At 46.0% G+C, this 26,890-nt stretch overlaps 2 protein-coding genes across 2 annotated transcripts; one reads left to right on the forward strand and one right to left on the reverse strand.

Moving 5' to 3' along the window:
* Positions 1–4,477: 4,477 nt before the first annotated feature.
* Positions 4,478–11,186, reverse strand: PtA15_11A7 (uncharacterized protein; the record flags this gene model as incomplete). Its single annotated transcript, XM_053161655.1, has 9 exons — positions 4,478–6,061; positions 6,157–6,861; positions 7,001–7,122; positions 7,376–7,595; positions 7,829–8,833; positions 8,929–9,740; positions 10,038–10,669; positions 10,752–10,865; positions 11,068–11,186. The coding sequence occupies 9 exons, from the start codon at positions 11,184–11,186 to the stop codon at positions 4,478–4,480; spliced, it is 5,313 nt and encodes a 1,770-aa protein (XP_053024875.1).
* Positions 11,187–17,250: 6,064 nt separating this feature from the next.
* PtA15_11A8 (uncharacterized protein) lies at positions 17,251–26,106 on the forward strand (the record flags this gene model as incomplete). The annotated part of the gene is made up of 9 exons (XM_053161666.1): positions 17,251–17,649; positions 19,889–20,089; positions 22,791–23,171; positions 23,233–23,430; positions 23,513–23,713; positions 23,794–23,902; positions 24,097–24,197; positions 24,277–24,488; positions 26,034–26,106. The coding sequence occupies 9 exons, from the start codon at positions 17,251–17,253 to the stop codon at positions 26,104–26,106; spliced, it is 1,875 nt and encodes a 624-aa protein (XP_053024876.1).
* Positions 26,107–26,890: the final 784 nt, after the last annotated feature.

The following is a 26,890-nucleotide window of genomic DNA, read 5'->3' on the forward strand; positions in this document are numbered from 1 at the left end:
TTGACAGGCCAGGCCAGCTAAAATATCTCACCTCCTATTTCTCACTAGCTAAATTCCCTCATATGACATCATGACCTCATGTGACCTATCAACCACCAGCCAAAATACCTCATTGTAGCTTTCAGGGCAGCTAAAACCCCTCATTCTCTTGTTCCCCTGGAGCTAAAATGTATCACTCTTTTCTATTTAAGGAGGCTCTCCTCCCCCCAGTTGTAATTTCTCTCAGCAAACTAATTGCACTCAGCTTAACCCATAACAGTACAATACTTGCTCACTCTACAGTATTAGCCCCACTCTATATTGTGGTTTTACACCCTTCCATACAAATTACAACCTCATTACAACACTTACTCATCAGCTACATCACCATAACCCTTAAGCCACCTGCTCAAAGTAGGCTATCTTTTGATACACCTCCACTATCACTACATAAACCTTCCAATCGTAGATTGGGGGCTTGTTTTAGTGTCTAGTGACCCAGGAAAGGCAGAGGTAACCTCATTCATCCCTTTCGGCACTCAGCAAAAGGTTCTCAGGAACACTTTTGAGCTTTACAACACTCACACCAGAAAGGTGTTTTAGTATGCAAGTCCCTTTGTGACCAGCCAAATGCTGCACGGCCCGCAGGAGGCTGGGACCTTGTGTTAAGTCCGGTTGCTAGTGGGTTGCCATACATAGCAACCCAATTGAGAGTTTTAGCTCCCGAGCCAAAATAGAAACTCGTTTGGCACCCCGGGTAGGTGGTGTTTTTTGGGTTTGGGTTGGTAAACGCAGGATAGCAACCTGGTTTACCACCCCGGGTGGAGATGCTCTAAAGGTGGGGTTTGGGACGGGTGGTCATACCCATCCCAACGCCCGTATCCGAATTTGCCCGGGTGGACACCAAACCACCCGGGTGTTTAGGTTTTTTTTTTTCAGTTGCAGCTCGCCGGTGCCCGGTGGCATCATCATTCATGTTCCAACCCCTCCAAACATAGCCAGAATGAAGAGAAAGCAAAACACCAACAGAAGCCGCGGGGAGAGCCCAATCACGCCAGATCCAACACTTCTTGATTACTGGCGAAGTTGACAGCAATCCTTCCTGATCTTGGCCAGAATGACTCAATGTTACCTTGCTATCCCCGCTACAAGTGCGTTGTTGGAGAGGGTGTTTTCCAAAGGCCGGGTCTGTTCTTGGTCGCGCTTGTCCCTTGCCCCTGGAACCTTTAAACAACTGCTTTGTATTCAAGACTGGTACCAGTCTTTTGATGGGCTTATTTAATTTTTTTTCTCATTTCTTCTCCTGTCTCACTCAACGGTTCAGCACCAGTAGTCACCCAGCACAATACAACTCAAGATTACAACTTGTAAATAGGTCACAATACAAAATATAACCTCTAAATTGTCACAAGCAAGCAAAGATGAGCTCCTTCATGCCCTGTTCCTCCCCCAATATAAGTTGCACAACCACCCGGGTGGTTGGGTGGTTTCAAAGGCTCATCCCGTGGACCAACACCCGGGTGGTACCACCTGTGAAAACACCCGGGGCACGGGGTTTGGGTTATACCTTTATCTCCAACCCAAGCTTAACAACGCCTCTCTGCGGAGGTGCAAAGTGTCTCCAAAGGAGAGGCTTACCTCTAAAGTCACATCATTGGCCCTACAGACTCAAGAATTTCTGGCCAAAAAACACATATTCTCTTTTAAAAATGTTTTCAAAAATGTAGTTTTTAGTTTAAAAAAAATCTGAGTAGACAGACTTCTCAGCTTCCATTTCCCAGTTTTTTAACTAGCTGACACACATAATTACTAGCCCACTCTGCCTACTGTGAAGTGGTGATCCAGCGGTTTTTGGGCTCAAAATTTGAAATTCCCTGAGCCCGCGTGGGCTTGAAGGGGGGGATTGGGTACAAAAATCCACCATGTAACAACATTTACAGGATGTTTCTTACAAGGGGGGATGGATACGGGGGAGTTTGAAGTGGGGGAAAATAAGCTAAGAAGCTGGTGATTGTAATGGTGCCAAAGGCAAGCAGAGAATTGGAAGTCTAGAGGGTAATATTGGGGAAAATGGGGGAGTGTAGCAACGGTGGGCCAGCTATGCTAACCGTAGCGTAGCGGAATTCCGCTAAATTTTAGCGTAGCGTTAGCGGAATCGCGCCTTCTCTGCGCTAACGCTACGCGCAAAGGGTGCGCAGCTAATTTAGCTGTTAGCGTAGCGTTAGCGCAGATGCGCGCAATTGCGCTAACGCTACACACGCAGGGCGCAAAAGAGCGCGCGCTACGGTGCGCCACAGTGCTTTTAGCTGAAAAAAGGCCTTTTTTCCGCTAAAATCGCTGTAGCGTAGCGTAGTGACTGTAGCGGCGCGCTAACACTAACAAACAATTGGCGCGCTGTTAGCGCCGCTGAAACGTAGCGCAGCGTAGCGGCGCTAACAGCGCGCTAACGCTACTCAAAATGGACGGGCGCTTTTTGCCGCTACGCTAACGCTAAGTGGCCCTGTAGTGTAGCGGCCCACCCTTGAGTGTAGGATCCTCCCTGCCATTTGTCTCAATCCTGTAGGGCCAGACATGCAACTTTAGAGGCAAGTCCCTCCTTTGGAGGTTGCTACGCTCCCCCAAGGAGGGTACGCTTGTTTTAAGTTTGTCTCCAACCCGCCTCGCTCGCCTGTGGATTTTGTGCCGGGGCGCTACACAGACTCAAAAGGAGGCTAAAATGGGTCACAGTATGTGCAATGGATATGCCGGAGAAATGATGTATTTCAACAAGAGACTGAAAATGACTGGGGAATGAACCCATACAAGAGGGGAACTGTTTATATACAGGTCCAGGACTAATCTTATGAGCAAGATAGACTAAAGTTGAACCGCAATTCATGAGGAGTGACTCCTGAGTTGAACTATCCAACACGCATAAAATCATCCTACTGACATGCAATAGTTCTTAATGAGTTATAAAAACAAATTAAACAAGAGGTGAAAACTGACATTTAACTCACTTCAGACCAGATTCATGACCCAATTAAGGCCTGGCACTCTCTAGAGAGTCCCACACTTTCTCCCCTGGTGCCAACAAAAACATATTCTCACTTGATTATATTCTTTGCCCATCTCACCATATAGAGGTTGTATAAACATCTTGTACTCAATAAAACTGATCTAGGTCTGATACAGACTACTACACACAAGTTTTCTCCGTCATAAAGTCACACCACAACAATAAATAAATTTGTTGTCAGAATTCTGTGTAGTATAATAGAGGGGCAGGTCATTCAAACCACCCGTAACAGTGGTATTACTTAGCTGGAATATCATATTGTTATTTACCCCTCAAAGGACTGCCAACCCATCCCAAAGGAGCTCTCACAGCGGGGCTTGGGGGCCGCAGTGAGGAGGTATGATTTTTTATTTCTTTTTGCCATTTTTGCAAAAATTACATATCCAACTACCTTTCTGTATTTTTATTTTTGACTTCTGACTACCAAAATGTGCCTGGGCCAATTTTTGGTCCGCACGACCCCGGTGCAACGTCGGGGAGTGGTCCTCCCAACGCAAACCGCATTTGGTAGTTGGAAGTCAGATTTTAGGTAGTGGATTAATTAAGACTGCAGCCCAACTTCAAACATTGTCATTGGACATAAGATTAATTATTGTCTTTTTGGAAAAGCTTGGACCTTTTCCGCCTAAACTCAGTATTTGTTTAAGACATACCGTCTTTTGTTTTGCTGGGTTTTATCCTGACATCTGTCAGACAAGGCCAAAGCCAAAAATCACCCCCGGAGCCACCATTCTCCAGTACATGATCTTGGAGTACAGCTAGTGAGAATCTGATTTCACATTCGGAGCCAGGGCAGCTTGTAGACCCTGTAGCCCCCTAACAATGATCACCCGCTCCCCTCTGCCCCAACGGAGGGGCCAACCAACAACCCGGCCGCTTTCTGACCTGAGAGGGAGCATGGCAGCTGTGGGATATCCAAGGCAGAAACTGATTTCAAATAGCTAGAGGACTAGTGATATATCCATACACAAAGCAGACAGAGGTCCAAGCTTTTTGGTAAAGACAATACAATTGTGCAAATGAAATCTATCTTGGTAGAAATCCAATTCTTCAAAGAAGCAATCACAGATCATACTAGATATGTAAGAAATTCACACATGCCTCATGTGATCCTTACAAATGATCTTTTTGCGGTGCTTCCTTCAGTTTTGTCTTGAAAGACTTTTCTCAGACTGAGAAAATTGGAGAAGGAAAAGGTTAGATATTGAATTAAACAAAAAAAGATGTAAAACGGATTCAACGGTCTACTAGTTGCTGCTGTTAATTTTATTAAAATGAAAGTGAGCAGAAGTTATGAATAAGTAATATATATATGTAAAAAGGAGAGAAAGAGAGCGGGAAAAAAGAGAGAGAAGTGAGGCAAAAAAAAAAGAAAAAAGAAACCAAGCATATTGACCAAACAAAACTGGACTAAAGTTTAACAATTGACACTAGAAGGAACTAAGAAACAGTAGAAGTTCCAAGCGAAGCTTCTTGACTAGACACTGGCAACCAACGAGTATAAAGTACTGGTCCCTGTTGGCTGAACTGCCAATCACCGCCGCCATTATGAATGTTACGTTTAACAAGGCAGGCATCGACCATATCCTTCAAGCTGACATTGAGAGTGTCGAGGTGAATCCGTTGCATCTCGATCGACACGTCTCCGACCGGGATCCACTTCTCGTTGAGGCGCATGTTACAATAAGCCGAGATCGCCCGGCGTCTGATCCAATCTGATGTATTCTCTCGAGGCGGATTGGTTCCACTCGGTTGGACCACCCCCGCAAGAGATGAAGGCTGGAGAGGCGTCCGAGGGGTGACTGCTGGAGGTGGCGGGGTTGTCAGAACGGCTGCACCCCAGCCTGAATCTCCACCGACTGCCGGCAAGGATGTCCCCCAGATACTGTTACCTACAACCAGACCCCTGTCGAATCCTGGAGGGGCTGGAAATGCACTCGTCTTCCTACTTGTCGGCGTTACATTGTTTGGCATCGTATGGCGCCTCGGGAAGTTAGCCCCAGCCTCGTCATCTGCTAGCAGGGCCGACGATCCCAACACGTTTTGAGCAGATCTAGTCGGTGACGTATCCGCAGAAGCCGGTGTTGAATCTCGATCACTTTGGCCACTCAGCACTTCCATCGCATTTGAGGTCCCGTTGACCTTGGGACGACCGATGGGTTCGATCGAATTTGAGAAGAAGCCGCCTTGAAGCAAAGCTTCATCTATTCCTGATGGTCGACGTGGGTGCGCCAAGGATGGGCCGATGGGCCCCACGGCACTCACGCTGGCTTTACTTACAGGCTCGCTGCCGAGATGTAGAGCACTCAGTGGACTGCTTGCTGAACTTATACCTGGGCTCATGATTCCAGAAGGATGAGTAGGAGTAGAAGGTGGAAGAGAAGATACGATACTGGGCCTTTGGTGCTGAGAGGGTTGGTGAGGCTGAGAGGTTTGATTGACGTAGCTTTGCTGTGGCGTGATGGGAATAGCAGACCCCGAAAAGGCTCTGTTGTTGACTGAGGGCACCATCGGTCCCATTGGGGGTTGGAAGCTGCCCATCGGCATGAAAGGCCCCCCAACTAGAGGTCCTTGCATCCCATTCATCGGCACGTGCATGTCAGGAGGTATATTTTGCAAGCATCCAGGCGGCGCGTAGGCGTTGGAAGCAGCAAAGGAGCTCGTATACTGTGCACTTGGTGGCCTTGCGGGTATGTTCGAGTAAGAAGAAGGGCCAGCCATAGGTGGGACGGCGGCAGAAAAAGGTGGAGCAGCAGCTGCTGAGGCAGGTCTTCCAAGTCCAATACCGATTGACATCTGCCTGGGTAGCATAGGGGGCGGCATCATCGGTCGATTGGGTGTATGCGGTGGAAAAGCCGTGTTCGGCATCGGAATATTGTGCGCAGCTGAGCTGGGTGGCATCTTGATAGATGTATTGATCGGCTTCGGTGTCATTGGCGACCGGACAGAAACTGGGGATCGTTGGGTAGGCTTGACGTTAGGAGTAGCGTTTTTGTTTTGAGCGGCCAATTTAGCTGCAGCGGTCTGGGGATAGAGATAAACAACGGTAAAAGAAAGAAATCAGCAAAAAGAGATGAGGGTTTTTTAGATCAAATAGGACCATTTGAGTGGATGCTTACTTTAGCTGCTTCACGTTTGGCCGCTTCTTCTGCTTCACGCTTAGCAGTTTCAGCTTTCTTCTTCCGTGCTAATTCCTCCTTCGCCTTAGCTTCTTTAGCTTCTTTCTCTTTCCGTTCCGCCTCTAGCTTTGACTTTCTCTCAGCCTCCTCTCGCGCTTTCTTTTCACGCTCTTCCTTCTCCTTCGCAATCCTGGCCTCTTTTTCTTGCCGGATTTTCTCCTCTTTTTCCTTCCTCTTCCTGACCTCTTCCTCGATTCGTTTCTTCCTCTCCTCGTCCTTCTTTGCGCGTTCGGCTTCTTGTAGCTTCCTCTGAGCTTCTCGTTTGATGCGCTGCTCCTCTTGTTTACGCTTTTCAGCTTCAAGTCGGGCTTCTTCCGCAGCTTTGGCGGCCTGCTCTTCGGCTTCTTTGTCCTTCAGCTTTTTGGCGAGGTCTTGATCCTTTTGCTGTTTCTGAGCTTTCTTCTTCTCCTTTTTCTTTTGAGCATCCTTCACCTTTTTCAGCTCGCGCTCTTGGGCTTGTCTGTCCTCATCTTCCAATTCTCGGAGTAGTTGAGCCTGCTTTTCTTGAGCGACTTTTTCCCGGTAAGCCGTCAAGACGCGTTGCTCGAACATTCTGGCAGCAAATATTTGGAACATCCGGCGACCTTCTTTCATTCGGTACTCTTCAGTGATGATTTCGTCATCGAATCCATCGTCATCGTCCAGCTGGGAGACCAAGGAAGGGTAAAATGATGTTCAGCCAGGCAACGCGTCAGGTCGGAAGATGCGTTAACCCTACCTCATCGTCCTCCTCCTCATCTTCATCATAATCATCACCATCGTTCTCATCATCTTCCAAACCAGCCAGAAGATTTTCAGCCGCATCTCGCTCCCGTTGAATACGCTTATCGGCTAAGGATTCCATCATTTCCAAGAACTTTTGTCCATCGTTCCGGAGAAGATCGTCGGCAACGGTCAATATACCTCCTGGACCGAGCCGCAAGGGTGTATTGAAGCGGTTTAGTCGACGGAAACGATTCGCAATGCGTCACAAGCGATCGGGTGGAAACGAAATGAATCAAATGAGAGGGGGGAAGAAAATGAGACGCAATGAGCTCAATACAAGTCACGTCCAGAATGGCTAGGTGACTCAAAGCTAGGGATGGCTTTTAATGCCCCCGCTGCTCTTTGAATGATATGAGGGGATGGATATTGGAGAGAGAAATCCAAGCCAACGGACCTTTGACAGTTAAAGAGTTTCCAAATCCAAACAAATCACTGTTGGTTGCATGTGTGCTACTTGGTTTATCGCCGTTGGTTAATTTGTTGGGATAAGGCATATTTGTACCGTTGATAGTTGGTTTCTTGTGGGCGTTGTTAGGTACCAATGTTTCGCTGGGTACCTCTTCCAAAGCTGGGATCTCATCATCGTCTTCAAACTCGCCTTCCTCCTCTTCGTCCTAAAGGGGAAACGTATTTTGATGGCGAAGGATAATAATTCAGATCAGCTGGGACAGATTATGAACAAGTCAAAAACCAAAATCAGACTAACCTCATCATATTCCTCCTCGTCGTCATCATCGTACTCATCTTCATCTTCATCCTCCTCTACTTCTTCATCTGGGAACGCGTCCTCAGTGCGCGGATGCGTCCGTTGATGGGCAGCCGGGGGAATGCAGTGAGAATTGGCAACACCTTTCCCACGATTGCTGGGATGATAGTGATTCGGGCCGTGGTGATGAGGATGGTGGGGGCAACTTGGACTATGCGTGTGATCGTGATCGCTATTGCTGTTATGTGAATTCAACTTTTTTAATTGAGACGGTGGGGGTAAGCTCCGTTTGGCGGCTCCTGCGGGCTGTTGATAGTGTCCATTAGTTCCATTGGTAGATTGGGGTGGTGGATGGGTCTGCTGAGGCACAGCTTGTTGCGGTCTGGGTCGGATGTTTTTGTGATCACGAGTAGGTTTGGGAACGGCCTTTTTGGATGCGACTTGAGCAGGTGGTTGGGTCGCCGTCAGCATGATGTCTACACTTCCAGGGAATGGGCCGGGCCCTGGCGGCTTGGGGTAAGCCCCGGGTAGGCCTTTGTCGCCTTTTGCCTTCAAGTCTGAGCCGTAATACTTCTTGGAAGCCTCGGCATAATTTTCAAGCTCGTCATAATAAGCGTCGTACAATACCTCCAGCTCTTGCTCGATCGCCAGTCGTTTTCGTCCACAAACCGCGCAAGAGCAAGAATGACGTTGTTGCTCCTTCATTTTTTTTAGCACGGCGTCCTTCTCGATTTTGACAAGGTTGGCTCGCTCCTCTTGATTAAGCGTCAACCAGAAGACGCGAATCCGCTCCCGTTCTGTGGGCTGATGAGAGGTATTATGCGAGTTCGTGTTTGTGACAGTGGATGAGGAGGCTGAGTTGTTGATATTAGAAGACAGTGGATTGGTCGCAGGACTCTTCTTCTTCTGGGTAACTGTTGGAACAGGAGGAAGTCGAGAGGCGGGCGCAGCAGCATTAGGTGAAAGGGCCTGATTTGCGAGATGAACGCCTGGATGATCGATGCCAGATTTTCGTGTTGATGGATTAAGCTGCGACGGTGCTTTGGAGGGTACTGCAGGATTTGATGGTAGCGCAGGAGATGGACGCGGAACATCGACACTCGGAACAGGAGGAAGTTGGCTAGCTTCAGTGGAACCAGCGTTAGCCTGTGTCAGCAAAGCAATAAAAATAGAAATAAAAACTGATCAGTTTTGTATGACCAAGAGCATGCCACAGTTCGAACAGATTTTTCAAAACTGACAGTTTTTTTCTTCTTGTTCTTCTTCTTTTTCTTGTTACTCGTGGTAGTTGTCATTGCTGGAGACGAGTTGTTGACTCCAATGTTGCTGGCGTTACTAGCTTGTTCAGAGTGGTTGTGTCGATTATCATGTGCAACATGGTTATGCATTCCTCTCGCGTCATCGCTGTAATAGCCATCATCCAAGAGACCATCATCGCCATTATGTTTATCGCCAATTCTCGAGGTCACAATGGTCGTCTCGCCGGTATAGTAAACGGGTTCATTGATACCATGTGAGTTCTGATGTTGGTGTTGTTCAGGATGAGCATGGAGGGGGAGAGGTAGTGTAAAACTGCCGAGGGGTATCGTTCCGCTGACGGTTCCACCTGTGACACTGAGCGTAGCTCCAGTACCGCTCCCATCACGACTATAGTTGTGAGAGGATCGGGCAGTACCATTGATGATGTGATTCATAACGCTAGTGTGAGACAAGCCGGCCTGTTGGGCTGCAGTGGAGACCGCTCGACCCCAATCGTGATTTTGGACGACTCGAGCCAATTGTTCAGCTGCTGCCGCCATTTGTTCGCTCGTCAGTTGGGGCACGCTCTGTTGGTTACTGGACGTGGTCGTGGAAGTGACCATACCGGTTGCGTGGGCAAAAGAAGACAAGTTTGGTAGGATGGTGCCTTGGTTCTGAGCGGAGGACTGAGACTGGTTGCTATTGGAGGATGAGTGACCGGCAGCGAGGGGAAGAGCAGAACGAATAAAGGATCGCAAATGAGCAGGCAGAGAAGTCCAATACGCATCATCGTCCGGATGAGGCGAGTGATTATCTGTGAAAGTCAAGACAAAAAAAAAACGTCAAAACAGACAAGACTCAGTGGATGAGGTCATCAATGTCAACAGGAGGGGGGAAGAACACAGGGTCGAGCTCGACAGCAAGATCGGTAGCGATGGGGGGATGGATAACTATCTCATTGACGCCAGGGAAAGTCTAAGGATGGATAAGGCGATATATATATATATGAGAGGAAGGGTGCCTAATTGAGGGATGAAGAGGATGAAGAAGTGGGGCGAGAAGGGCTTGAGAGCCACCGGGGGGGCTGAGGAGATGCCAAGAGAGGACTGACTTGAATTTGAATGACCGGATTGATGATTTGTCGAGGATTGATTTTGATGGCTGCTCGAGTTCAGAATCGAATTGCTGCTCTTGGGGTATTGAGTGGTGGCCAGGGCAGCAGCGGCAGCAGATTCGATCTGACGGTAGAGGTCGTTAGCCGTGGCCAGCAGATCTTCCTGAGTCTGACGGGTGGCCGCGGCCAGACTGGGATGCATGGTATGAGAGGTGATCCGATCATCGTCATCCTCGTCCGGGGAGATGCTGCCGGTTGTGGTCCGTTGGGTGATTGAGACTGCATCTTCGGCCGGATAGGCGCCAATCATATCAGATCGACCGATCAGACTGTTTGAGTCAGTATGATGATCATTGAGGTGGTCCAGATGGTTGATCGAGTCAAGTTGGCGAGCCTGTGCAGCCTTCTTCTTGTTCTTCTTCTTGGCCGCGCCGGATGTCTTTGACTTGGGGGCAGCTGGTGGCGGAGACGGAGGGAGAGGGAGGGACGGTTTCTGGTTCCTCTGCTGCTGTTGCTGTTGAGTTGGTTGAAGAGCCGCAGCGGGCGCCCGATTTGGTTGAGTTTTCTTTGCCATGAAGAAAAAGTAAGGATAGCTTGCAGACGACCACGACGAATTCGGGGCAAGGAGTCTGTGGTAGGGAGAGAGACGAGAGTCGAATCAATTGGATGGTTCTCTGACAGAGCGAGGGTGAGGTGTGCTGGCTTGCTTACGATGATGTGGGGTGAGCTCGTTCTGTCGTGCTCGTTCCAGGGCGAAGTCGAATGCGATTGGGAATGGGCTCGTGCCAGTGGGCGGCTGAGCTGGTTCGGGTTGGCTGTTGGGTTCTTCGGAGTCGATGAGCAGGCCACGCCGGCAGTGGCTCACTCAGCCAGCTTAAACCCAGCCAGAAACCCAGGGCAGAAACCGAGACAGCCGGGCAGAAAGTCAAACCCAGCGCACTCAAAGTTGACCCAGCTGGCCCAGGCTGGCCTCCAAATATTTTTCTGATTGTAATCAAGAACTTAATGGAAACTTTATACTGCGTACAAAATCACACATCTCTCGTGCCAAGCAAACTGCAGGTCCATATCTGTAGAGAGTAAACCGATGACAAAGGACCTTCCAATGGGGAAGATGAAACCAAGTCGGACACGTCCATCCAACATACGAACCTGGGGGGGATACCTGCAATTAGTAAGACAGAAAAAAACAAAAAACAAAAAAAGAATCCCTCTTCACTTGCTGTCTGATCATCAAGACAGAAAGTCTTCAGGTGAAAAATTAACGGACCTACTTCGTGCAGCAGAGGAAAACTCTTCGTGCACAGAATCGACCGTCTCCCGACGTCGACAACCGCTGTGCGCGCAAGCTAAAAATTACTTCGCGCACAGAAAGGAAGGAGTGCATATTTCCCACTGTTTTTTATCAATCAAAAGAGGGGGTTTTGCTTACCCCCTCCAGAAAGTTTCAGAGTTTTTGGAGGCACCGTTGTGATGCAAAAAAATGTACATATAAAAAATTAATTACATCAATTGCTTGACGGTCCCCCGGCAGCACCAACCCGGGGATCTTTAACCTGCCAAAACTCGGTCAGTCGGGTACACCGCCCCTCAAAGACAAAGTTCAAGGGGCAGAAGGCAGCCGCCGTGCCGATGGCCGGCACAGGCTAGTCATTGAGCGGAGTACATACAGCTATTATGGGGGTTCACAATTGAATTTTACTAAACTTTGGAGCCAAATTTAAGGCCCTTGTGAACAAAATTTTAAAATTTTGGGAAAATGCACAGCAGCAGGTGATGCTGATCAATCAATGCAAATTATCAATTTTTTAAAAAAATGTTCATAAACACCTTGAAATGTGTCCCAAAGTTTTGTAAATTTCAATTAGGGGGGTTCACAATAGGATTTTAATAAAACTTTAGAGCCCATTTTAAGGACTTTGTGAACCAATTTTCAGAAAACGTAGAAGTTGCTCTGATTGCCAAGGAACACCCAAATGTGAACAGCTTAAAAAAATTCCAAAACATTGTTCATAAAGGCCTTAAAATGAGCTTTACAATTTTATTAAAATCCTATTGTGAACCCCCCTATTGTGAACCCCCCTATTGTGAACCCCCCTATTGTGTCAACGGTTGCGGTTTTTCGCCGTTTTAATTTCTTTTTTTATGCGCGAGCTTTTCTTTTTGCCCCCGATCTCATTTTTCCCCCCAGCGCACAGAGGAATCCCCCTCTCAGCCACTTCCTTTGTTGCTGCGGCCACGTCAAATCCTCATCCAATCTGATCACAACTGATCACAACAGTTTGCTACCAACGGTGCAATGGAACCAGAAGGTTTTTATTTTTTCATCTTGTCCTTTCCTTCATTTCACTGGTGCTAATATGTGTAAGATTTAGGCTTTGTTTGGAGCCGATATAAATATAGGTGATATAATCATTGGTTAATTCAATGAAAACTACAAAATTCAACATAAAGCCTCCAAATATTTTTTCTAGGCAACCTACAATACTGGTCTCTTCAATTATGAAGTCAGATTCAACTGATTCAGCCATATTCAGTACTGTAGTACCATTATATTGCTTTTGACCAAAACAAAGCAATATAATGGTATTATGGTGCTGAAGATGGCTGAATCAGTTAAATCTGACTTCATAGTTGATGAGACCAGTACTGTAGGTTTCCTAAAAAAAAAATTGGATTCTTTATGTTGAGTTTTGTATTTTTTATTGAATTTACAGATGATTATATCACCTATATTTATACGGACTTACTTCGCGCACTGCAGAAAACTCTTCGCGCACTGTGGGGGTCGTTGTCTTGACGTCCAGCCCCCAGTGCGCACTTCTGCCACGGCTCTTCGCGCACTGCATTTTCCGCCAAAAAAACGGCTTGCATTTCTTGAGATATTTTTTGATGAATCAATAGAATGGCTCTTTATGATCCCCCTAAAAAATAATCAAGTCATTTAGGGGTCTCCTTGAGCCTAGAGAAAATTGACATGAAAAAATCATATTTTAACGCGGCAGGGACCTGTAATATCGCTTCCTGTGCCCCAGTAGCCCCAAAAACTTCACAGTATCATGGCAAATGTGCAAATTCATGACCTGATAATTTTCAGAATTTTTCCCAGAGATATAAGGGGTGCGCGGCAGGCTTAGTAGGAAAATTACTGCTAACTGTATAGCTTTTTTGTTACACACCCAAACAGTCCCAAAATTTCAGAAATGTTTTCATTGTGGATACTCTCCGCGCCATAAATTTCTTGGCAATAGTGTGTCATGATAACATGAAATGTAGTGCGGCGGGCTTAGTTGGAAAATGACTGCTAACTTATCTCATGTTTTAATGACACACTATTGCTAAGAGCTTTATGGCGCGGAGAATATGCAAAATTGAAACATTCCTGAAAATTTCAGACTGTTTCAGCGTGTAACAAAAAATCTATACCTGTAGCAGCCATTTTCCTACTAAGCCCGCCGCGCACCCCTTATATCTCATGTTATCATGACACACTATTGCCAAGAAATTTATGGCGCGGAGAATATCCAAAATGAAAACATTTCTGAAATTTTGGGACTGTTTGGATGTGTAACAAAAAAGCTATACAGTTAGCAGTAATTTTCCTACTAAGCCTGCTGCGCACCCCTTATATCTCATTCTATAATGACACACTATTGCTAGGAATTTCAGGGAATTAATTTGAAGCATATTTCTCTGTGCTCTCAAAATTTTTTACCTTTGTTGTGTGTAACAAAAAAGTTATACACATACGCAAAATAATAAACGCAATACCTATTTGGGCTAAAGGAAAGCTGGTGAAAATTCTGAAAATTATCAGGTCATGAATTTGCACATGTACCATGATGCTGTAAAATTTTTGGGGCTACTGAGGCACAGGAAGCGGTATTACAGGTCTCTGCCGCGTTAAAATATGATTTTTTCATGTCAATTTTCTCTAGGCTCAAGGAGACCCCTAAATGACTTGATTATTTTTTAGGGGGATCATAAAAAGCCATTCTATTGATTCATCAAAAAATATCTCAAGAAATGCAAGCCGTTTTTTGGGGGGAATGCACAGTGCGCGAAGAGCCGTGGCAAAAGCGCGCACTGGGGGCGGGACGTCGAGACGACGACCCCCACAGTGCGCAAAGAGTTTCTCGCAGTGCGCGAAGTAAGTCCCTATTTATATTGGCTCCAAACGGGGCCTTAATCTTTGTTTCAGATTTCTCCAGTCAACTTGATCACTTGCAAACACTAGACAAAGTCAGCAAATATTTGGATCAGGATCAATCTTTTGCATTGACAGTTACTGCCACACCAAGCTTGCAAAACAGTTCCAATAGAAACGGTGGTGATGAACAGACTGAAGAAGAAGATGATGCCAAAGAGTTCAAGGTTAACTTGGAGTAAAAACTTTATGTTTGTAAACCCAAGCCCACCACCTGAAATACCCGTAATGCAAATAGACGCAAGGCAAATGCCGTTGAACCCAAAGATAAGTATTCAAAACTGGGTCAGCTTTTCTTTCATTGGAAGGCTTTGGAAACCAGTCTCTTTGCTTTCAAACGGTCAGCACTTGCCGTGCTTTGTGCCAAGGAACTGAGTGTCGTTGCTTGACACGCACAAGAACAAGAGCAAGAAGGCAAACTCTCCTGGTACGTGATAATTTGAAATGGCAGACAATTCCTTGAAAAAAACAAGACCTACTTGGATAACTCAGAAATATTTGCCGAGTTTCTTGAGATGGCTGATTGTAAGGGGGGGCTAAAATCTACAGTCCAGAATGATCCTAAACTTGTCGCGGAGGTGGTTAATTTCCTTGTTCACTGAGATTGAACCTCTAATTTGGCTGATTGTTTATACATATCATATCAGAGGAACGAAGCATTGAGACACTTAGCCAAGAGAAACAGAGAAGGTAATGAGGCATCAACCAAACCACAGCCCACTGCTGGCACTAAGAAGAACTCCGAGATCTTGAATAACATCTGGACAATCCAGGCAACTCATATGCCTTGTGAGGGACTGACCGGCTCCATGGAACTTTCTGTGATGATTGACCCTGAAGATCTGACTCAATTTATTGCACTCAGGCCTGATGGAATTGCTTATTGGGAAAGAGCCATGGTGAGTTTTGAGCAGTTGGAAAAAAATGTGAATGTTTTTTAATCTTGTGTCCTCTCTTCAGGCCCAGAATCCAGAGATCACCAAGCACAAACCACCATCATCTCCGGCATTCAAATTTCAAATCAAAGCCAATTTCAATGGTTCTTCCAGCCACAAGTCAGACAATAGGTAACGTGAATCTAGTCCCGTCAATCAACATCAAGCTCACCAGGGGGGGATTTGTTGCATTCTCCAGAGAGTGCCAGAGCATAATTTTTTATCTAGAATCCTGCCAGATATGATCCATTGCCTCATGTGTAACTGAATTGTGGGTTGGTTTTATCTTTATAATCAAATTATAATGATCTTATCTGTATCTAATCTTGTTGTATCTGGCAATTTAAACTGAACTAATGGGTATTTCCACTCAGTGGCCGGTACAGAAAGGGATTCTCCACCAGCCAATTTGTACTTGCCATGAAGTGGAGACATCCTCCACTTGATTACTGGGTTGTATGGCCATCAAGTGGAGAAAATCTCCACTTGGTGACTGGTTTAGATGATCATGAAGTGGAGAAATCCTCCATTCTATGATCCTTGCCATTGACCATTGAGTGGAGAAATCCTCCACTTGATGACCATGTATAAAAACCATCAAGTGTAGAAATCCTCCACTGCATGAACAGTTTGTATGGTCATTGAGTGGAGAGCATCTTATCTCAATTACATGTGTATACATTTCATTAAGGGGTGGAGGAATCCTTCACTTGATTACAGGTGACTGGGATGTGAAAGGACCAGCTCAATAACCAGTGCATGTTGGTGATCAAGGAGTCTCTTTCCCAGCTTGGTGAACCAGCCATTACTGTAAATCAATCTGGGAAAGTCCCAGCTAAAAGGCCATTACATTCTGGCAATTTGGTGGCACTTTTGCAATCTGGGACGCCATTTTATACTGCCTACACATCTTGGGAATGTTGGCTTGATGACCAGTATGTGCTGGTCATTGCGCTAGGATTTTGCCCATGTGATGACCAGTAGGTACTGGTCATCGGTTTTGAGCTTGGATAGGCAGCAGATTGGTGTCCACGGCACTTTTCCACCACAACACTCGGCCAAGCATTGCAGTGGACAAAGGACAGGGGTCCCTGGGTTGGGGAAGCCCTATCCCAATGACCAGCAGATACTGGACATCACACCGTCCTTTCCGAGCTTTTTTGACAGCATATACTGTCCAAAGAGCTTGGGAAAGCCCAGCTACATGGCCAGCATGTGGTGGTCAACAAGCCAGGAGTTTCCCAGCGCAATGGTCAGCACTACCTGTTCATTGAGTCTGGGTACAGGTTTTAGCTGCTGGCCAATTTCCACGCTGACGTTCACCCAAACATGAGGGTGGACATTACAAAAGTAAAAAAGACCCTCCCAAGGGGAAAGGGGCCATGCTGAGCCAATCCAAATTTCCTCACCCGGCCATAGTTCACTTGCACCAACCTTCAACCCCCAGACCCACGTTTTTTTAATGCTTGTCCTCACATAATTGTGCAGCTCCTGCTATCCTAAGGCCAATGATGTTGAGTGGTCTGGATACAACAGGTTCGCAGTGCGGAATTCATAATTAAAAGCCAGTGCTACTGAAGCACCTGCATATGATAAGAGCAATCAGCACTATTTTTTGGGGGCAGGCTAAATGCACTACCATCTTTTACTACATGTACTCCAAAAATGGAGTGCACATCTGTGTACTCCAAAATTATTGGAGTGGAATTCAGTCCACTCCATGAATACCTGGAGTGAAAATTTGGCTACTCCAAAAATTGTTCAATTGTTGGAGTGCACAACCCGTGAACTGCCAATAATTTGGAGTGTGATGTTGTGCACTCCTTTTTCAATATTTTTTGCCCCGGGAAGTGGAGTGAAACACCGTGCACTCCAATATTCATTGGAGTACACATCCACCTTATCATGAATATGCACTCCAAGTTCAACCAAGTCGAACTCATTTTCCTCCAAGTCGATCTTCCCCCCTGCTGCCCCAACAACTCTCTTATTTTGGCAAGACAGCCCACTCTGCTAGTTACACGGTCAGACTATCCTCCACGGCAACATATCCTCTCCTGAAACAAAGATGAACAACTCAACCACCCCAACCAACGGCATTGTGGTCACCCCAGAGATGTGGCAGCAGATGCAATCAATGCTTGCCCTCTTCCAAACAGCCAAATCAGCTCCAGCTCCGGCTTCTTTGGATCAACAACCTCCAGCCAAAGCGTCAAATCAACCCTCTCAAATCACGAGCGCATCCAATTTATATTGCAACTTGGGGTCTCAAGAATCCAATCAGCAGGAATCAGATGACAAAAGCGCTTTGGACAATAGTGGCTTCAAAAACAAAAAGAAGGAATCTACAGCACCTCCAAACAAGCAATCAACCCCCATCATCGACACACAAGTTTCTCAAAGCCCCTCCAGCAAGAAAGATCAAGACCTCCTTGTGATTTCAGATCTAAAAAGCTATGACTTTAGCGTTGGTGGTAAGTGGCCATCAGCATTGTTTTACTCTCAGATTTTTACTGACATGTTTTCTCAGAATCATTGGACCCTCCTCGTTGTGCAGCCTTTAGATCAATGGATACTCTGGTTCAGTTCTGTCAAATGTGGGCCAAGAATCATGGATACGCGGTCTTCAAGTCCAACTTGGTGCCGGGTAAAAATGTTTATATTTGATGTGATTGATCTGGGCATTATCGCGGCTCAGGAGTGAAGAAAGACGGACGAACAACGTCTACGACAAAGATTGGCTGCCCCTTTGTAATTTATGGCTCTGTACCCACCAGCAAGAAGGTTGTCGACAAAACTTGGACGTTTCAGATACAAAACGGCGAGCATAATCATGAAGCATCCCCTGGACCCAGATCTCATGCGGCTCACCAACAACTGATTCCAGAGCAGATTGAGGAGATTCAAAAGCTTTTGAAATCAAACCTCAAAGCCGCTCAGATTTTGCTCCAGCTTCGAACATCCAACAACGAGACCTATGCAACCAACAAGACCGTCACCAATGCCCTTCAAAAGATCCGTCGCGAAGATTTGGATGGTCGGAAGCCAGCAGAAGCACTGATTTCAATTCTCCAGGAATCCAATTGGACCTGGGATGTAAAAGTCAACAACAGCGGAAAGCTTCTAAATCTTTTCTTTGCTCATCCAGGATCTATCCATCTCGCTCGGATCAACCATCATGTGGCTCTCCTTGATGCCACATACAAGACTAACCGCTATAAGTTACCGCTTCTCCACATCATTGGCCAGGCTGCATCAAACCGTTCATTCTCAATTGCGTTCTGCTTTTTGACTTTTGAGGATGACGACAACTACTTGTGGGCTGTCGATTGTCTCCGAAAGCACATTTGGCGTCCTGAAAGAACCCCCCAAGTGTTCATAACCGATTGCAATACTGCTTTACGAAATGCTTTAAAACGAGTGTTTCCGGATTCTCAAGCAAACTTGTGTACGTGGCATATCAACAAAAACATAACGACAAACTGTAAGAAATACTTTTCAACGGAAAAACCAGAAGATTCAGACAAGGAAGAAAGCTCAGAAGAATCAATGGAACAAAACACAAAAAAAGGAAAGGAATCCCGAAACAACTGGAAGATTTTCATGGGTCTCTGGCGGCAAGTCACGTACTCAAAAACGGTCGAGATATACGAAAAGCTATTGTCTGCGTTGAAAGAATACCTTTCTTCTCGTCCTGCTGTGCTTGAGTACTTGGAAAAGTGGATCATTCCACATAAGGATCTGTTTGTTGTTGCGTGGGCTTGTCAATACCCTCATCTACGAAACCTGAACACGTCGCGAGTCGAATCCGGACATGCGTACCTCAAGACATTTGTAAAAAATGCTACTGGTGATTTACTCTCCGTATTCCACTCGTTAGCGCATGCGGTCGATGCGCAATTGAATGCGGTTCATGAATCTATTGGAAGTGATACTGTCAAGACACTCGTCAGTGTCCCCAAGTCCTTCATCCCTCTGCTTGGCAAGGTATCTTCTTTTTCTATCAAAGAGGCGATTGATCAGTTCAAACGAATCCCAAAACTTGACCCAACCGAACGTTGCTCTCAGACTCTCACCAAGGGGATTGGCATCCCATGTGCTCACAGGATTTCGGAGCTATTGGAAGATGGGTCTCACTTGACGCCTGAGGATTTCCATCCCCAATGGCACCTGAGGTACAATCCCGAGTTTGTGGTACGTCAATTTTCTTTTGAATCATGATACAAAGCCTAAATTATTTTCAATTAATGAATGACTAATGTTACCCACATTTCATGCAGAAACCTGATGAACCTGAACTAGATTTGGACGCCGAAATGAAGAAAATTACACTGTCTCTCGGTCATGAAGAACCCAAACGACTTGCCACTATCATCAATCAAATTCATCGGATTGTTGCTGGTACACATACTGCAGTCGCTATACAGGCCCCCGATGTCAAGACAAATACCAAAGGTCGGCCATCCCTGAAGAAGTCGCACACCAAGTCTACTAAGCGAAATGCATCGGCCTTTGAGATTGTCGAAGCCAGTCTGAAGAAGGAGAAGGCCTCTAAGAAGCGATCAGCCAACAGCAGAGGACAACCAGCTCGAGAATCAAAGAAAATCAAAAGAAACTACATTGAATCTGAAAATTCTGATGAAAATGATTCTGATTGTTCGCTTGAAAGCAACATCATTGGCATTACGGACTCCGCGCGTATCAAGGAGGCTGCGGGTATCAAGGACTCAGTCTTGGCCATTGAGGACGCCCCGGCTATCAAGGACGCCCCAGCTAGCGAGGACGCCTCAGATAGCGAAAACCTCCCGGCTAGCAAGCACGCCCCGGCTATTGAGGACACCCCGGATATCGAGGACGCGGCGGCTATCCAAGAAAATGAAGCTAGCCCGAGTGAGGAAGCTGTGAAAGTAAGTTCATGTTCCATTCATTGTGTCATAGGCGCTAAACTGACATTCCTGTTTAGCTCAAATACATTTCCCAGATTCCAACGCACCTGGAAGACGCGGTTTGAGGAATTTGGGATCCAAGCGGAGATGGGAATTGTGGGTTTCATTGCTTGGCACAAGCACTCGGCTACACAGAAAAAAGTGATGGGTGGTGGCGGGTCCGTAACAAGATGGTTGAAGAGGCCTTGAAAAACAGGACAGCTTATTTGAAATTACAGGGCGGCGATTCAGAAATCACAAAAATCATCAATGGCCTGAAGCTGAACAAAAGAACTAAGGCCACTCTGTCAAAGTGGCTCAACAAATTGTCCCATGGACAAATTATCTCAAGCACTTATGCGAGGCCGGTAGTTTTCCTTTCAATCTCAGGCTGTCATTCCTATCTTCCTACAATTCCAAACCCCCCAATCTCCAGCGTCCCTGACCCAGTTTGTCTGCTCCACATTAATGGTAATCACTGGGTATTGGCAAATGTGGGGGGGATGGATGGGGTCATGCCAATCCCACCTATACTGGGTTCAAAGTCAACTTCCAAGACCGTTAAGGGTTGGTTTAACTTGTTTCAAAAGGGCATGGCTCTCTATAAGGATTTGGAGTCTCAAATCTCTTGATTGCATGTTTTTTTTCTCATTTGCCTACTTGGTTTCCTTATACCTATGAAAACTTTTTCTGTTTATTTTCTTGTTTAAGTTCTTGGTTTTGTTGGCTAAGAAATTTATTGACATGATTTTCAGGCTCTCATTTGATGAACTCCAATTTCTTGAGGTGCAAAGTGGTGCACTCCAAATATTTTGGAGTGCACAGTTTTGTACTCCAAAGATTTTGTAGTGCACAGTTGTGTACTCCACACTTGGAGTGCACAGAATCAACTTTGGAGTGCATGCTTTGTGCACTCCAAAGGAATTGGAGTGCACAAGTTATGCACTCCAAATTTTTGGAGTGCACGGATGGGCTACTCCAAAAAAACCTTGTTTTTGGAGTAGACATTGGTTTACTCCAAATTTATTGGAGTGAACATCAGTCTACTCCAAATTCTTTGGAGTAGACTGATGTTCACTCCAATTTTTTGGAGTACATGTAGTAAAAGATGGTAGTGCATTTAGCCTGCCCCATTTTTTGAGCTATGCACGTGGAAGTAAAGGTACCTGTGATAAAATAATGCTTCAAATAGGAGAAACTTTGTGGAAAACATTTGGGGAAAAGATGTGAAGATGGTCGATCTACAAGACAAAAGGTGTTACCCACACTGAGATGTGCGTCAAAATTTAAGAATTGATTGCTCACCATGGAGTCCTCAGACCAGCTGTTGAAGTATTTCTTCAGCTGTTTCCAGGAGCAAGGGAATATTGGTGCACCTGTCAATATCAAAGAATATCCCCCCTTTCCTTTTAGAAGCTTTATTTTGGCCTCTAGGCCATGCATTTTCCAGTCAGTTGCAGGTAAATATTCAGAAATTGTACCAAGTGTAGTCATCTACTAGGCAAGGTGCAGATTCCCAAATGAACATCTATTCACACTTCCAACTTGAAAATTATTTTATGGCTCATAACTTGGTAAAAATGGTAAGGAAAAAAAAAACTCCGGTATCTTCACATTTCATATTGATCCAAGTACAATTCCACATTACACAGGTCTTCCTAGCTTTGACACTGTTTGATACTTGAAGAATACAAATTGATTTCAAACCAATTTCTTTCAAATTTAATATGGGAATTGGCATGACATAAACATGCTCAAAGGATTCATCCGGCAGCTGGCTGATCCTCTGAAGTTGCTATATTTTACAAGAACTTTTCATAATTTGATGTTATTTTTGCTTTGAATGAAGAAAATCTGCAATGCAAAATATTCCCTGTCACGTGGCTAAGTATATATTTGAGCATAAGGATAGGGAAATTATTGGCAAAAATTGTGTGCATTGAAGCTCAATTCCACAAATGTGATCATGACAAACCCAACACAAAACATCAGCAGAGGGTATTCATGTTTTGGAATTGAGTGAAATATTATCCCAAAACAACTTTAACAAATGTTAAACCTGATTTGGGAATAAAGTGAACAAAGAGTTAAAGTTAACATTGAACTCACATCAGACCTAATCCAAGTATATTAAAGTCAGTGAAACATAGAATGAAAGATCAAGGGTTTCCCCTAGAAATATACAAAATTACAAAAAAAAAAAATCAAGGGTTTGCCCTTTACAAAAACTAAAATCCACAAAAAACATTCTGGTATAATTACAAGTCACTCAGACACAAGAAAAAAAACTACACTCAGCCCGCTAGCATCAGCAAGCTAATGCACCCGGGCCCACCTTCCATTCCTGTCTAGCAGGGCTAAAAAAGGTGGGTGGATGACCCCCAGCGCGCGCAGTAAAGGCATTATGCAAAGGGGGGTCAACAAATATTGCCCCTCAGACTGCGCAAGTGCAACAGCGGAGGGGGTGAGGACAACAGATAGCTGGAAGTGCAGCGTCTCAAATTGCCTGGGGAGACAGGCTGCCTCGGAGCTATCCGCCTTTTAAGCTCTCCGCTCACCACCCCTGGACTCAATTCTCAACTTAACTCAGGCCAGAATGATTGCTCCCCTCACGCAAACGCCACGCCACGCCGGGGCCCCGTAACCGTAACTGATTCCACGGAAACCGCGCCAACAACTGCAGAAGACAAGCCTCAACTTCACCGTTGCACAAATCCTCGGCCGTTCTTCCTCAATCGGGCCATCCCTCAAGTACCATGCGGCAGCTTCATCCGCATTGAGACGACTACACCTCATCTTCCAGCTCTGCATCCTTGTCGCAACCCTCGCGCTGGCCCCCGGCGCAACGCTCTGGCTGCGCGGCCAACAGACCGACTGTCTCTCGCTCGCCGGCCTCGGCTATCTGCTTGTCTTCGACGCCCTGGGCGCCGCTCATGCCCCGCTCTTCGACCCCCGTCCGGAAGACGGAACGTACCGGCTCCGGGATGCCTTGGGCCACAAAGACGCCGGCGCTAGCATCCGCTTGCCCTTCGGGTACACTCCCCTTTCCCTAATCCCGCCTTCCGTTATATAACACGGCTTGGCATCACAGGTTGATGATCCTCGATTGATTTTGATCATAACAGCATATCGATTCATTTTGGTGTCGACATCTAGCTGAAGAATTCTTATCGATCGCAAACGCGGCAACCAAAGACAACCTGGTTATCTTGGTCTCAACCTGCTCTAGCTCGGTGTCTATCCACAACTTATTGCGCTCCGAAACCCACATCTTCTCGGAAACCTTAGAGTTGAATGGCCTCAGTCGAGCCAACCGGCGAGAGGTGATCCAGCTCATATGCCCTTCCTCTCCTTCAATGCGACATCAAGCTAATCCCTATATATTCCTTGATTTTCAACCACCAGATCCTTACTGAACTCATCAAACTCAAAGCTGCAAAATCTGGTCTTGAGATCAGTCGGATCAAGCCTGATGCGCTGTCGTCAGAAAAGACCAAGGGATACCTCCTAACCCTGTCCGATGTGCAAGACTTGGTCAATCAAGCGGTTCATCAAGCTATCATCAGATCAATGAGGACTGCGCATCAAGACTCGTCCAAGCCACCAGTCTGTCCACATGCTTCTTCACTAAACGTTTCCGGTACTCTGTGAGCTGTCACGTCTGATTGTCAGTTATGGGCTTTCAGGCCTCTTTGGAGTTGCAAGACTTCGAAAGCGCACAGTCCGGGTTCGTGCCGATCTCATTGAGAAATGTCAAGCTACAAAAGTCCAAAGTAAACTGGTCGGATATTGGAGGTGAGCAGCGCTATCCCCCTGTTTAACGCTCTTTACTTAAGAAATTAGCGCGGATTTTTCTCTTGATAACATTTGGTGTCGTTGGTTTCCTTGGAGATCTTTTTGAAGCTGATGTCGAGCCCCTTCTTCTCGTACTTGGGCGTGCCAAGCTCGGCCTCGGAGCGCTTGAGACGCTCCATGAGCTGGTCAGGAAGTCGAACATGTCGCCGGAATCATCGGAATCGCCGGGAAGGATGCCACCCTCATCCTCCGATACTTTGGCTGGAACAAGGACCTCCTCATGGAAAAATATATGGTACTTGCCTCCTCCACTCTGGGCTCCCTGTTTGGCTCTTCTTTTTTTTACTGATACCTCATTCATTCTTCCTCCATAGGATTCACAAAAGAAAGTCTTCCAAGACGTCGGAATTTGGACCGACCTCGAGCTCAACAAACCTTTGTCATCCAAGTGCCGGACACGCTCCACGCCACAATTTGAATGCAAGATCTGCTTCAACAATGAGCCTGGCCAGGACACAATCTACCTCCACTCCTGTCCGCCCTTGCCAAAAGACAAAGGGGCGCCGGCCAGTAGCGGCGGCTCGCAGTCAGTCAAACACAATTTCTGTCAAGACTGCTACATGTTCTACTAGAGTATAAGGCGGCTACGCCGCTGCACTTCCAGGGGCACAGCCTTATTTTATCAGCTGTATCACAGCTGTTCCACCCATTGAAAGTGCTTGTTTACTGCCATTGGTGATTCTGTGTGGAATGGGTTCTATCTGATGCAAGGTTCTGGATCAAATGCATCTACTCTTCTCAAAACTGATCATCCTGTGGACATTGCTACTCAAAATACCTTCATGAGAGCTGTAATGCAGAATTTCAATTGAAATAATATAATTCATGTGTGGTTTAAAACCTCTGTGTACATTCAATTTTGTTATGGTCAGGTCTGTGGAGAGGAACACGTGATCTTGGGTTTTGGGGTTCTGGGTTTCAGGGTCTTTGTATATGGTACATTGCAGGATAAGGACTCCAGCCTCTAAAACCACGAATCTGTGGTCCATGACATCATCATGGACATGTGTGTGTTAGCCATGTACATGAGAGACTGCACCAGGGAGTCCGTGCTACAGCTCAAAACAACTTCATTATATTTTGATTATTATCATCAAACTCTTATGGACTGGGTTTCTTTTCCTTGCTTTGGTTGGCAGCTTTGTGGCTTATGAAGAATTTCAACAATTCTTGCTTGCCATCTTGAGACCAATAAGTTTTTCAGGACTAAGTGCAATCTGTTTTTAACATTGGGTAAGAAATATGCCACTTGCTTCTCCAGGAAGGAAGGGACTTGGGAGAGAAAAGTACAAATTTGTGCTTCTGAAAATGAAGCACATCAAAACAATTTTTTTCTGCCTTGTAAAACTTGATGCCTTGAAGTTGATGTGACTCTCAGCATGTGCTCATGTAGCCAGAGTTTGCTTAGATCTTCGAGGTCTCATTTTACAACATACACATTTCCATAATTCTTCTTGGGGACCCATGCCTGCATGTTACACAACATTTACTCCTTTCTTAATCAAATCAAATTTTTACTTTCCTTACACACAACATGTAACTGGTATTGCAGCTTAATGAAGATTTTGGCTACATGGCTAAGAAAAAAATGTACAACAACAGTAAGCTATTGGAAAGGATGTAAGAGATATAGGCTTGAAATGATGTGATCATCATTTCAGTTAGCAATGGCAATACCAACCTGGTCAGTATTGTTGCCATTGTGCATGTCATTCAAGTGTTAGTTGTTTGATATTTTTCAATAATTTATTTTAAATTGACATAATGACCAGTAGCAGGATGAGGATTGAAGAAGAAAGTCAAACTTAGCCATCACCCTTTACGTGCCTGTTGACTTGGTGAAATCAACAAAAAAACTCACGGCCTGGGCATTCATGGGGGCCTTGAAGTGAGGGAGAGTAAGGGGACACCTGTTTACATGTTTTGACAACATTGAATTGATTAGTAAGAGTTGCAGCCAAAGCGCCGCTGAGGGAGTTTGCAAAGAAGCTCTGGAGGGCAAGCTGGTGCACGCTGGCCTGATTATCATACTCTCTAAAGCTGACCCCTCTGCCGAGTTTCCGCCCGGCAGCCTTGAGACGGTCGAGGGAGTCAAATGGTGGTTGGATGAGGCCGAGCGTAGCATATTGAACCCAAGAATATAAACTACATGGTCTCGGTCCAGGATGGTGACCTTTGGGGTAGGCACAATCCCTCGCCACAGCGAGCCGATTCCCTTGAAGCGGGCACCAAGGTTGTGGCTGGGTTGTTCTTGTTTGAGAAGCGGTTGGAGGCGTGAATCCGAGCGCAATCTGGCTGCCATCCAGCACCCTGATCATCCGTCAGGTTGTCAGTATGAACACTTGCCAGTTCTTATAATGCCCGGCTTGGCTTTTCATCTTGTATTCAGTTGGTCCGTGTGAAATCTCTAAAGACCAAGCTGGTTGTCTGCCCATTGGGAGCAGAGTAGACAGCTTTTGATTAGGCTTTGGAGCATGAATACTCAGGCAAACAACAGATCTATAGATGGCCGTTGAAGAGAACAGAGCAAGTGCGGCGGGGTCAATTATAAGTTTTAGAGAGAAAGAGCGGAGGGAGAGAGAATTAACTCAGCAGCCAGGGGGTGGGCAAGGGCCAAGCAAGGAGGATTGCTGTTCGCAGAGGACGGCACGGAGGTCGGATCGGAGTGGTAAATGAGTGACGAATGGAAGTGGGTGTAGAGCTTGAGCCGGTTTGAACCACGCGGCCGGGCCCTCCTGAGAAGATATCTGGTCAGCAGCACCAGCAGCAGGCCTTGCAATCTTTGGGAGGCCCGGTCTGCTGCTGCACGCAATGTTCCCCTCTTTGACTGCTCGTAGTACTCGTCCTAGATCTCGAACAACATTGTATGTGTCTTGGTGTGTCAGCAAAGTGAGTATGTGTGGAGGTAGTTGGAGTCCACTTCTGAGG

Source organism: Puccinia triticina, chromosome 11A (genome assembly GCF_026914185.1).
Source record: "Puccinia triticina chromosome 11A, complete sequence".
NCBI lineage: Eukaryota > Fungi > Basidiomycota > Pucciniomycetes > Pucciniales > Pucciniaceae > Puccinia > Puccinia triticina.